General features: G+C 36.1%; 1 protein-coding gene across 1 annotated transcript in view; it reads right to left on the bottom strand.

Annotated features, from left to right (window-relative positions):
• CSNK2B (casein kinase 2 beta) overlaps positions 1-7,621 on the bottom strand; it is a 49,086-nt gene extending 41,465 nt beyond the window's left edge. The window contains exons 1-3 of the mRNA XM_053721973.1: positions 7,494-7,621; positions 6,412-6,491; positions 611-713 (exon numbers count right to left, since the gene is read on the bottom strand). Coding sequence (XP_053577948.1) covers positions 611-713; positions 6,412-6,483 — 175 coding nt within the window. The 5' untranslated portion in view covers positions 6,484-6,491; positions 7,494-7,621. The remainder of the gene's footprint in view (positions 1-610; positions 714-6,411; positions 6,492-7,493) is intronic.
• Between the last annotated feature and the right edge of the window lie 5,431 nt (positions 7,622-13,052).

Raw genomic sequence — 13,052 nt, 5'->3', positions numbered from 1 at the left:
CAAGCTTGTTCCTTGCCTACACACTTTTCCTCAAGTAAAAGATTGTCCTCACCCAGTATATGTATTATTTGTACCATAAACTGTATATTGCCGGAACACAGTGATGCATCACATTTACTACAAGAATCTTCACAAAGGCCACTCATATCCCAACCTTACTAAATTATAGGTTCTATATGATCCCATTCTCTTGCATTTTGTTCTTCAGTTTTAGATACGGTTTCCCATACAATATCTCATCTGTGACTCCACCACAACTTTTTTTTTTTTTTTTTACTAACGCAGCACTTTTATACTCCAGCAGGTCGATCTTGAAAAACAGAGTAAGACAATATAGGTAGAAAGGGCAGCATTTCTCAACATCGGTCCTCAAGTACCCCCAACAGGCCAGGTTTTTATTATAGCTGAAGCAGAGCATAGGTGAAATAATCAGCTGATCAGTAACCATGGTTACTACTAACCTGCTCTCACTTAACCAGCTAATTTCCCCTGTGCTCTAGTTCAGCTATAATGAAAATCTGACCTGTAGGGGACACTTGAGGATCGCGGTTGAGAAACACTGGTATAGAGGACAAAGATAAGGCAGGCGAATTATACACGTCGCTCATACCTGGTTCTAAGTCCAAAATCATGTCCAGAGCCTGTCGGTAATGAGGGACCTGTTCGTTGAGTCCTGTCAAGTTAAATTTGTCTTGGATGTAATCTTCATCAACCTACATTTAAAGAAAAAAAAAAAATGTGAACCAGTATAGATGAGCTGTAACAGACATCATTTGAGCAGAATTTAACTGAGGTATAGTTTAGATTGTCAGCCTGGTTAAATAGACATGGTATGATGAAGAGTACAAAAAGGGAGATGTTGCAAGCCCACCCTAGAGATAAAGGCAAAGCCTGGCACTTTACGGGCATATGGGTCTGGATTGTATAATGTTAGACAAGTTAGCAACAGAAACAAAACTCCACTTCCGGGTAAGCAAAATACTTGAAGTTTATTCAGCAGCAAGTGACAACATTGTTAGTATAACATGGTAGTAGCCAACATACCGCTGGCCTGATGCGTTTCATCAGACTAACACCCAAAATAGTGTAGATAACTACTGTATGCATGGTAAGTTTATGCGACTTTGTAAAGTTTATTAAAAACAAAAAAACAAAAAAAGTATGTTTAATGTGTTACTGCTGGCAAAGAAGAATGCACCAGCTGGCACAACATATGGGGTCAGAGTGCTGAACATAGTAGATAAAGCCTGGTAAAGTAGACGTTAAAGGGAAGAATGCAACACAAAACCAACATAAGACTAGGGCAAGGTTGGTGGTACATTTACCAGTAAAAGACAAATAGTATAGCAAGTCTATAGGGACAACATTCTCAGTAAAAGGGGAGGCCAGCTGCCAACCATAAGTGAAGAAGTGACATACAATTAGGTCTGAAGCACACCTGATGAGAAGGGTTGGGGAGAGGTGCAGCTGTCAGCTCTGCACCTCTCTCCTTCCAAACAGCAGGGCAAACACACTTAATCAGGAAGGACCATTTCCTAGGTGCCACTAGCAACGTGGCACCTGGGTTTGTCAAGTCCCATGCAGTCATACAGTAGCTCAAACATTACAAAAAAGTTATTGCTTAACATGGTACCTCCAACAGCATTACAATACATGACGCATCTACGGACAAGCTTGCAAGCACTGGTATTTTTATTATGAAGTACAGACATCAGCAAGAGAAGGAACAACAAAACCCATCGGAATCATTTAAGCGAGTCCTAATTCGATAGGTATATTTACCCGGAGCCAAAGTTGCCCTTTATATTTCTATAGGCAAAGCAGAGCTATGCACAAGGAAGTGACAGATTACAATATGTTCACACGTATAAAAGACTAGGGGGAAGCAAGATAAAGGACATCTATTGACCTATACGCCTGACAAGCAAAGAAAGGGAACCCGACAAAAAGTTAAAGGGACATGGAACCCAAAAGTTGTCTCATGATTCAGATAGAACTTACAACTGTAAACAACTTTTCAAAGTGCTTTGGTTATAGTTGCTTCATTCTCTTGGTATCCTTTGTTAAAGGAGCAGCAATATGCTACTGGGAGCTATCTGACCACACTGGGTAAACCAATGACATGACACATATGTGCAACCCCCTTTAAGCAGCTAAGTCCCAGTAAGGCATTTCAGCTCCTGAGTCTAGCTAGGTATGGTTTTCAACAAAAGATACCAAGAGAATGAAGCACATTAGATAACAGAAGCAAAACAAAATTGCACGCTCTGTCTGAATCATAAAAGTTTAATTTAGAGTTTACGGTCCTTTTAAAGCAGTACAGCATGTTTGGTGAATGTAAAGAACTGCTCACACAGGCACAAATGTGGGAAAGTGCAGTTTTTATGCCACCTAATTGGTAAATCAGTACAAAGCAATTAAAGTGAATGTAAATTTTGATGCTGAAGTGCCCGGTTTTTAAAATTTGATTAAAAACAGGGGCACTTTAATTCATCAAAATTTACATTTCACTCATGTTGTAAAAAAATACTTAGCTTTTAATCTTGACAGCCGCTCCAGCTTCCTCCGCCAGTCGCAAAGCCTCTTCCTGGTTCTAAAATGAGGAATCCGGCTTCCTCCAATCACAGCGTTGAATCAGACACCGATTCCCCCGGGGGGAACCATGATTGGAGGATGACCGAGCCATCATTTCTGATGTCAGAAATGGCTTGGGACGACCGGGGGAAGCTGGAGCAGCTATCAAGTTTAAAATGTAAGTATTTCTTCACAACAAGTGAAATGTAAATTTTTATGAATTAAAGTGCCCCTGTTTTTAATCAAATTTTTAAAAACCGGGCACTTTAGCATCAAAATTTACATTCACTTTAAATGGTCTTCGCTACGCTGATGTGAGTAAGGAGATGCGAAGAATGTTTGGTATATCTAAAAGACTGACATCTTTTCCCAGAATAGTAGTAACAAATAAAAATAGAATTGCACCTCAACTCCATAATAAACAATGTAAAGACATTTGAACATTTACTTTCAGAAGATTTAACATTTTGTGTACAGGGACATTAAAAAGGAAGCATCCCCTAATGAAGAGTGTAAAAAACAGGGGTCGACAAATCTGTTTAAAATTCAGGAGCCAGCCAGTGGTGGGGGTGTGTGTGTGTATATTAGGGTTGCACCGATACTAGTATCGGTACCGATACCAAGTATTTGCATGAGTACTTACACTCATGCAAATGCACCGATACCTGCACTTCCTACCCATACTCTATCTTGTGGAGATTTTTCAAACTGCATGTTCCCATTTCATTTTAAGCTGTAGTGGAGACTCCACTAAAAATGGTTATCTTCTGTTCTTCCAATACAAATTGCTGTTGTATTGTATTATTGTAAGAGAGATCACTGTACCTTGTTCAGACAAACCCCTGAAGTACTGGGTAGTTAATAAACTGAGATTTCCAGCTCTGGCTAAAATGGTCCAAAATGATCTTTCTGCCCCATGCAGTAGTGCTGAAAGTGAGACTGTTCAGCTTAGCATTAAACATTACTGATAGCAGAAACAGACGTATAGCTGAACATACCGAGATGCTTCTGTTCCTTAAAAAGAACTTGCTACTAACTTTTCAAAAAATATTATAATTGCTAGATTGCCTGTTATACTGCTAGTTCTTCGCTTGCACAATTATGCTCAGAACATACTGTACTCTGAGGAACATCCTTAGCTTATATAATTGCAGGAAGAGTGTTCATAGAAAAAATTAAGTTAAATCATATGAACACACATCTTACAATAATAGAACTAGATTTAGATTACATTTGATATGTAAGCTTTACCAATGCTCTGTTCACATTTCCAACGCAATAGACTTTAATGGAGTTGCACATGCAATGAGCATTGGTAAAGCTTACCAGTCAAATGTAATCTAGCCCGTAGTGTTGTTCCCTATGTTTAAACAGTGCACTGGTATATTTTTTTACTGCATTGCACTTTTGGTTGGTTGTGATATTACATTTGTTATTTATTGTTGTTATGAATATATTTGAATGTAATATTTTTATTTATAAACGTGTTCTGTGAAATTTCTTCGAGTTTTTACAACTTTGTGACAACAAGCAAATAAAACTGTTTTATTATTTAATAATATATCTTTTGAGTTACAGTTCTTCATAATTATAAAGAAGCTATCTTAAATCATTAGTCTGTATTGTGCTTGGGACACTGTCACATGACATTAAAAAAGTATCGGTAATTGGTATCGGCGAGTATTTTTTAAAGAGTATCGGTCTTAAAAAAATGGTGTGTGTGTATGTATATATATATAAAAACAAAGTTTTCTGTAATGTAACGGTTTAAGGGATTTCTTCCCCTTCATGCTGCAGAAATCCCTGAAAACGTTACATTACAGAAAGCTTTGTTTTTCACCTTTAAAAAGTCCTGTGAGTGCATTTGTTCTGCAAGGAGTATTTATTTCATCTCTGCACCCAGGTAGATGTCCCTAGGAGGGTGACACAGTACATTGGACGAATATATATATATATATATATATATATATATATATATATATATATATATATATATATATATATATATATATATATATATAATAACCCAAAAATGTAGGAGCCAGGAGTAAAATTCTAGTAGCCAGTGGCTCCCAGGTTTGTCGAGCCCTGGTGTAAAATATAGCAGAAAAGGACACAATCAAACGGACATGATTTAGAAAGAGTAATTTTTAAAACCTTAACATTTACCTAGATGTGAAATATAGCACAAGAGCAGGTGGGGCATTGAATTATACTATACCCAAGAATAGCCAAGCTCTAAACGTACTGGAAGGTAATTATAGTCGGTAAATAACGCTTCTATCAGAACAAGATGGAGTACTGTCAGAGCAAAGCGTTTACTGGCATGACAAATTACAGAAATTGCTACACATCTACCGGCACTGACACTAGAAAGTTGGTGAGACGGAACAACATACCAGCACTTGAGAGTAAAAGTAAAAACACGTGCACAGGCACAAAAAGTGAAAGAGGAGCATAGTATTTCTACCATCAGGTGGGAATGAGTGAAGTATTTTTATAACTTTCTACTGGTACAAAACAGACCTACAACAGAGATTGTATGATCTCTATTGCTAAAATGATGTGCAGGTAGAAAATATTATGTTTAGTAAAATTTGGCTTTTATTTAACTTATTTTATAAAAAAAACATGGGCACTCCAGATATTAGGACACAAAATGAAACGTTTCATGTCTGTTTAGCAGATCTTCAAATGTCTCTCAAAAAAAAAAAAAAAAGTCTCCTCTAATGTTTGGCTCTTTCTAAACATAACAAAAGCTAAGTTTTACAAAGTTCATTTTTTACCAAAGACTTGTAATTGCTAAAGTATTTGGTTAAAACTTGACATGTGAAAAGTGCAGCAAAACACCTCAAGTTGAAGGGCCACTCTGCCCGCATGGTACATATACGGTGTAGCGGCAACGGTTTACTAAACTCTTCCCGCCATTAGGACATTCCATGCCATCCTAACTGCGATGGGGTTTATCGCTGTTAAGACGGCATGGAATGTTCTAGCGATTTGGCTGTACTGAAGTCAACGGCGCTTCCTCAATGGGATCGCAGCCTGGAATGAGTGCCTAGCGTCATAGGCACTCCCCCCTGACCCAATCCCATCATTGAAAACTCGCGATTGCATGCACGATCGTGTAATTTAAATTTCTTTACATTTAAACTTTGTTCCGATGTAGACAAATTCAGCCTGTCAGGAAACGGTTAAAAGGACTTGCTCAATGAGCTATTTACTTCATATAAGTTTCTCAACAACAAACAGAATTGTTACACCTAAGTGTACTGAGAACAATAACTGAACAAGCAACCCTAAGGGATCCTTTCCATTATACACTGCAGTTATTAAGTTTAAAGGGACATGAAACCCACATTTTGTCTTTCATGATTTAGAAAGAGCATGCAGTTTTAAACAACTTTCTAATTTACTTCTACTATCTAATTTGCTTCATTCTCTTGATATCCTTTGCTGAAAAGCATATCTAGATAGGCTCAGTAACTGCTTATTGGTTGCTGCACATAGATGCTTTGTGCGATTGGCTCACCCATGTGCATTGCTGTTTCTTCCACAAAGAATATCTAAATAATGAAGCAAATTAGATAATAGAAGTAAATTGGAATGTTGTTTAAAATTGTATTCTCTGCCTGAATTATGAAAGACATTTTTGGGGGTTTAGTGTCCCTTTAATACACTTGAAATCAGCATTATGAGTACCTGGGTCAGTTGGCCGTGTCTTTAAACACTGAACATTAGAAATAACACAGGAAAGAGGTAGACACTGTCAGGATGACATTTTTGTCTCATATTTAAAAAGTTGGTGGCGAACACCTCCAAGGACATGCTGCTCACCTCACAGAAGAACTCGTTGCCCCTCAAGCCGCAAAACCAGCTGATCCATGATACTTCCTCCGAGCTGCTCATCTTCCTATCTGTGATGTAAACAAAATAGCTGTCATACTTGGAGAGAAAAAAAAAGGAAGTTGTTTTCTGGTACCAAGGGTCCAAAGTTATAAGGGTTAGGAATGTAAGTGTCAATAAGAGACTTTGGCACCCAGATAAGACATGTACCAACAGAATTTAAAAGGAGAATATATATATATCCTTCAAAATAGCATTAGAAATATTTAGAGTTGGAGAAAAAGGGGGGGGGGACAGACCAAATTTAAAATGACTGTATAAATGTACCTATAAGAATATAATGCCCTGACTGGCTACTAAAATAAAACTCAGTGTGACTCATAAAATGTACACACATCCCCTTTAAGATATATATATACTAATGTGTGTGTATACAGGAGTGGAAAATATCACTATAGTGCACTATTTGGGTTTATATCTATCTGATCAGATTTCACTAAGGAATATTAAAATTGGCTGATTGTCTCACTGGCAGTTTCTGCTTGGGGCCAGCAGTATTTTAACCCCTTTGTGGTGTGTTAGACACAAAGTTGCAGGGTCATAGTGGTAAAATTACATGCTGTCATTTTCCACTAAAGGGTTTAAACAGCTGGGGTAAATAAATATATGTTGGGGGCAACAATTAAATTGTAGTTAAAAAGAGTAAAGTTATGGGATGGGGGGGGCGGGACAGAGAACATAGTACAATTTAACCCATTGCTAACGTCCCTGGAAACAACCTCTTACCCAAACACACTGACGTGCTAGGTAGAAAGGTAACATGAGGTGTCACTGAGGGTTACACAAGGATACAGGGGCCATTCATGGGTAGATAAACAATTTATAGTATGGTAACCAAGGCTGACCACAGGTAAATAAATACTACACTGTGTAAAGTATGAGACATTGAGGCTCCTATGGTGCAGTAGCAAAAGGCCAATTAGGAAAAGCTGATAGGGCACTAAAGGGAAAATGTTATGAATATAGTGTATATGGGTTGCCGCGGGTAACTCTTTGCGCCCCTGTTCTCAGACCTGATGAGTCCGGTCGGTTTCTGAAAATATGGCGGCCTTCCCACCCCGATCAAGTACCGCCACCGTATTACACACAAGAGGCCCGGCGTCTGATAGTCACTGCGCAGGCGCAATGCGGGAAAGGAAAAGGCGGAGTCAAATGAAACGCTATAGCCGCAAGTTGTGCTGGGAAATGTAGTCCTAAAACTACGGGTAGCAATGAGAGACAAATTCTTACTGCAGTAAATAAACATTTATGTAACATAATTACAATTAATGGCTAGTTATGCATATTATTTAATTAGCTCCAAAAACCAAACTTATATTTAATTATTTACAAACTCTACAAAATGTTGTTTACAAAAATAATTGTGACTTTTTAAAAAAATAAAATTTGTAAACCAGACATGGCACCATTTATTAGTAAAAAAAAATACTGTTGCAACTAACATATTTCCTTAAAATAATTGAAACTGTTCTACATGAAGCTACCAGATATTAACCAGATGAAAACCCCAAAATACCCATAGCTTGAGGTAAATTAACCCATTTTTCTTTCATGACTCAGAAACAACTAATTCTATTGTCATTTTTTTCCCTAATTCTCTTGGTATCTTTTGTTAAAAAGCAGGGGTGTATGCATAAGGAGCCCATTTGTGGAGCACTATATGGTAGCAGTTTTGTAAGAATGTTATCCCTTTGCAAGAGCACTATTTCCTCTCATGTAGTGCTCCAGGTGGCTACCTAGGTATCTCTTCACCACACAATATCATGGGAACAAAGCAAATTTGATCATAGAAGTAAATTGGACATTTTTTCCACCCGTCGCAAAGCCTCTTCCTGGGTCTAAAATGAGGAATCCAGCTTCCTCCAATCACGGCGTTGAATCAGACACTGATTCCCCCGGGGGGGAAGCCGTGATTGGAGGATGACCTATCCATCATTTCTGACGTCAGAAATGGCTTGCAATGACCGGGGGAAGCTGGAGCTGCTGTGAAGGTTAAAAGGTACGTTTTTTTTCACAACAGGAGTGAAATGTAAATTTTGATGAATTAAATTGTCCCTGTTTTTAATCGAATTTTTAAAAACCGGGCACTTTAGCATCAAAATTGACATTCACTTTAAGGACACAATCATATGACAGCACTAATAAATATATTTTGCTGCTGTGTTATTTGGACTTAAAAATAAATAACTAGTATACTGAGATTGTACAGTGTTTAACACCAGCTTTGGCACTAACAAGCAGCAAAATTTGCTTATTTTGGATTTTAAAAAAATAATTCTAAAACAGCCTTTTGTAAAACATTTTATATTGAAAATCTACAGATATCACAGACGCACCAGTGTCCTCAGAAAGATCAATGTAGCCTTTCTACTGCCATAATAAAAACTGAGCCCTATAATAGATCTTTTATATCACTTCTCATAAAGTATCAGCCAATACCATCCTGTCTCCTAGTCTAGACCGCACTATGGATGATCTATTGGCTGAAGTTGACAAACCAATGATAGCTAGTCAGTTGCTGACCAACCAAAATACAGTAGATATGTCTTCATGTGATAAAATGATTGGATCCCAGGACATACTTGAAAATCCCAGGACATACTTGAAAACGAGAGAAATCTCAATGTATCCTTCCTGGTAAAATATTTTATAAATAAATAAATAAATAAATGTGGATCATAGTAGCTCTTTTTTAACATATACTTGCTCTTAAAAAAAGGCAATGATTATTGCTAAAACGCGTTGAGCATTTCAACAGTGTAAAGCTGTTTTCACTCTGATATTTAAAAAATATATTTTTATCTCACTTAAATGGTGAGTTTTTAATCTTTGATGCTGTTTGTCTATGGATGGAAGATTAAATAAAGGTTTGATCACTATTATATATCTTTTGAGTACTTTCCATTTATTATCTGCCCCTTGTTGTTAAAATATCACACCATTGTGCCTTTCTCTGCTTCTTTGATATTCTCATTGATCATACAGCCTGTGTAAAAAGAGGGCCAATTCATCCTACCATATTATACTGCTTCTATTTAATTTTTCATTATAGAGGTAGCTTTTATCCCTATTTTTTGGTAAAATGAGGGGGCTTACCTAGACTTATTTAACCAGAATTGATGATTGGTGTGTCAGTCTAACAAATCAATATGTAATATGATGTGAGCCATGTAAGCAGTTTTTAAATGGGGAACATTCATACCTATTTTTACTCTCTTATATTCTTTATTCTAAAGTTGCATACTAACTTTTTTTATTTCACTTTGTTCCTTATTTATTTTGTTAATGTAATGTTGATGTTTGACCTGAACAGTTATAATTACAATTGTTATTATGTACCGTATATCTTCTAATCTCCTGAAAAAAAAAAGAGTTAAAGTGATTGTAAACTTTGGCTATTGAATCCTACACGATCTATAATTCTTCATAAAAAGAGGGAAACTAAGTCATAAAAATATTTAAAGACACCTCATTCATAAAATAATTACCATTTAGTGATCGTAAACATTGCGCCGTTCCTCTGCCCACATCTCATACTTTAATTTTGTGTTTGATGACGTATCCGGCTTCAGTCAATCGTTGTGTACCCCACTAGCTGGAAACAAAGGGGGCACGCAACGATTAGCTGATGCCAAATTCTTCATCAAAGAGAAAAATCAAAAGACAAAAAAATATTTTTACGAATGAAAGTGACCCACTTTGTATGAATAATTATAAATAGTGTGGATTCAATAGCCAATGACTTGGGACATTATATTAGATCACACTCCATCTGTGCAGCGCTTGTCAGTTATATACCCATAGTATAAAAGACAAGACACATAACCTTGAAGCTTTTCTCAGCCATATATATCAGACTTCAGATCAGGCCCAGGGTCATCCAGTCTCTCTCAGTTATATACCTACCTCAGAGAATGTGTGCAGCTGGGCAAGGGTGTACATATGTGCAAGGTGTGTGAATGTGTGTTTATATATATATATATATATATATATATATATTTAGGTATGTGTACCGAGCGCTAAAGTTTATAAAAAGGCCTTAAGCTTACTAACAGATTAGCCTCCTAGCAGGCTAAATAGTAGGTAACAGAATAGGGGGCGATAGTAAGCGCTGAATAGCTTAAAAGGCTGGAAACTAAATTCTGGCGAATAATTTATTCCATATACATTCAAATTAAAATCACAGATAAAATGTTAAAACACAATGTTCATATATAAATACAGTAAAATTCTGTTCATGGATCCATGAAATATTCCAGGAGTTTTGTACCTGGCTACTTTAGTTATACAAAACCTTGAATGTAGCTATCTCCAAAGTTCTTATGTGTGTTTAGGATAGATTAATAAGTCGGTTACCTGACTTTGGCGTTCTAGATATGGTTCTATTGTCAGTGGATGAAAAAAATGTGTGGGCTGTGGTTCAGATCAAACCAATGTGATGTGTAACAATAAACAATATATCAACTTTCAAATAAACATTAAAATCTCAGCACATGATGGTGTAAAAACATTCGTTCAAACTTCAATACAAAATTCAAAAAATAATGCAATAATCAAAGGCGTGTGAGATCCGTTACCGGACCAAGTGGAGGAGGGGCTGTGAAAGAACGTGACGTTGATGCAAGAAGTAGGTGTTTAACCCCAGAGAAATGTGAATCCACACTAGCGCTAGTGAAAAAAAATTCAAAAAGAAAAAAATATATAAAATATATATATAAAAATAAAGAAATATAGAAAAATATATATATAGTTCAATGTAGATCAATATTGAACAGATGAAAATAATGTGTATCTTCAAAAATAAATGAATAATCCCCTTGAAAAATAAAACAAAATTATCCGCAATCCAAAAGTGTAAAATTACGTAAAACAAATATAAATTTTGATGGGCAAAAGTCTTAATTGGCAGAGATTCTATATAGGTGCTCCTAAACACAGAGCCGCTTCAGCACCCTAGGTGCCAGATCCGGAGGTGGTAGTTACCAACTGGTAAGTGATATTGTTAGTGTCTATGATGGAAGTCCATATAGTATATATAGAAATGTTGTTCATAAAGTCAATATCACAAAAATTTAAAAATATAAAAAGATGAAAAGCCTGAAAGAGAAAAAAAAAGAAACAATAGTGCAACACTGTATATAAGGGACAATAGTGGTATAAGAATCAAGCTCACCAGTATGTCTGTCAACGCGTTTCGGCCACGATTTGGCCTTTCTCAAGACTATACTGAATTTGTGTGGACTGGGAGCTTATAAAGCCTAGATGTGGGATTGTTTGCCCACAAACAATCCCACATCTAGGCTTTATAAGCTCCCAGTCCACACAAATTCAGTATAGTCTTGAGAAAGGCCAAATCGTGGCCGAAATGCGTTGACAGACATACTGGTGAGCTTGATTCTTATACCACTATTGTCCCTTATATACAGTGTTGCACTATTGTTTCTTTTTTTTTCTCTTTCAGGCTTTTCATCTTTTTATATTTTTACATTTTTGTGATATTGACTTTATGAACAACATTTCTATATATACTATATGGACTTCCATCATAGACACTAACAATATAACTTACCAGTTGGTAACTACCACCTCCGGATCTGGCACCTAGGGTGCTGAAGCGGCTCTGTGTTTAGGAGCACCTATATAGAATCTCTGCCAATTAAGACTTTTGCCCATCAAAATTTATATTTGTTTTACGTAATTTTACACTTTTGGATTGCGGATAATTTTGTTTTATTTTTCAAGGGGATTATTCATTTATTTTTGAAGATACACATTATTTTCATCTGTTCAAGATTGATCTACATTGAACTATATATATATTTTTCTATATTTCTTTATTTTTATATATATTTTTTATATATTTTTTTCTTTTTGAATTTTTTTTCACTAGCGCTAGTGTGGATTCACATTTCTCTGGGGTTAAACACCTACTTCTTGCATCAACGTCACGTTCTTTCACAGACCCTCCTCCACTTGGTCCGGTAACGGATCTCACACGCCTTTGATTATTGCATTATTTTTTGAATTTTGTATTGAAGTTTGAACGAATGTTTTTACACCATCATGTGCTGAGATTTTAATGTTTATTTGAAAGTTGATATATTGTTTATTGTTACACATCACATTGGTTTGATCTGAACCACAGCCCACATATATATATATATATATATATATATATATATATATATATATATATATATATATATATATATATATACACATATACATACACACATGCATGCATGCAAGTGAATGAACACAGTTAGGGTCAGCCTCTAAATAGATTTACCTTCCCTTATCGAGATGGCTGGATGTCTGACGATAAGGGGTTGAATTTCTGGTATGAAATCTATTGTGTTTTCTAATAGTCAGGATAATACTGTGTATCTCTAATGATTCTTCTTTTTTAAAACTACTAAAGTCAACGATACATAAAGGGAATGTTGGAATGTGTACTTTAATCAAAATCTGTGCACGTCTATAAAGAAAAAAAGGTTCTTTGTGTTTCTGTAGCCTGGGAGCTAGTTATAATTTACGTTCAGGTATACAAATGTGTATTAAAGGGGCATTGC

The sequence above is a fragment of the Bombina bombina genome, chromosome 7 (assembly GCF_027579735.1).
Source record: "Bombina bombina isolate aBomBom1 chromosome 7, aBomBom1.pri, whole genome shotgun sequence".
NCBI classification, from domain to species: domain Eukaryota; kingdom Metazoa; phylum Chordata; class Amphibia; order Anura; family Bombinatoridae; genus Bombina; species Bombina bombina.
This window is presented reverse-complemented; position numbering and strand designations above follow the sequence as displayed.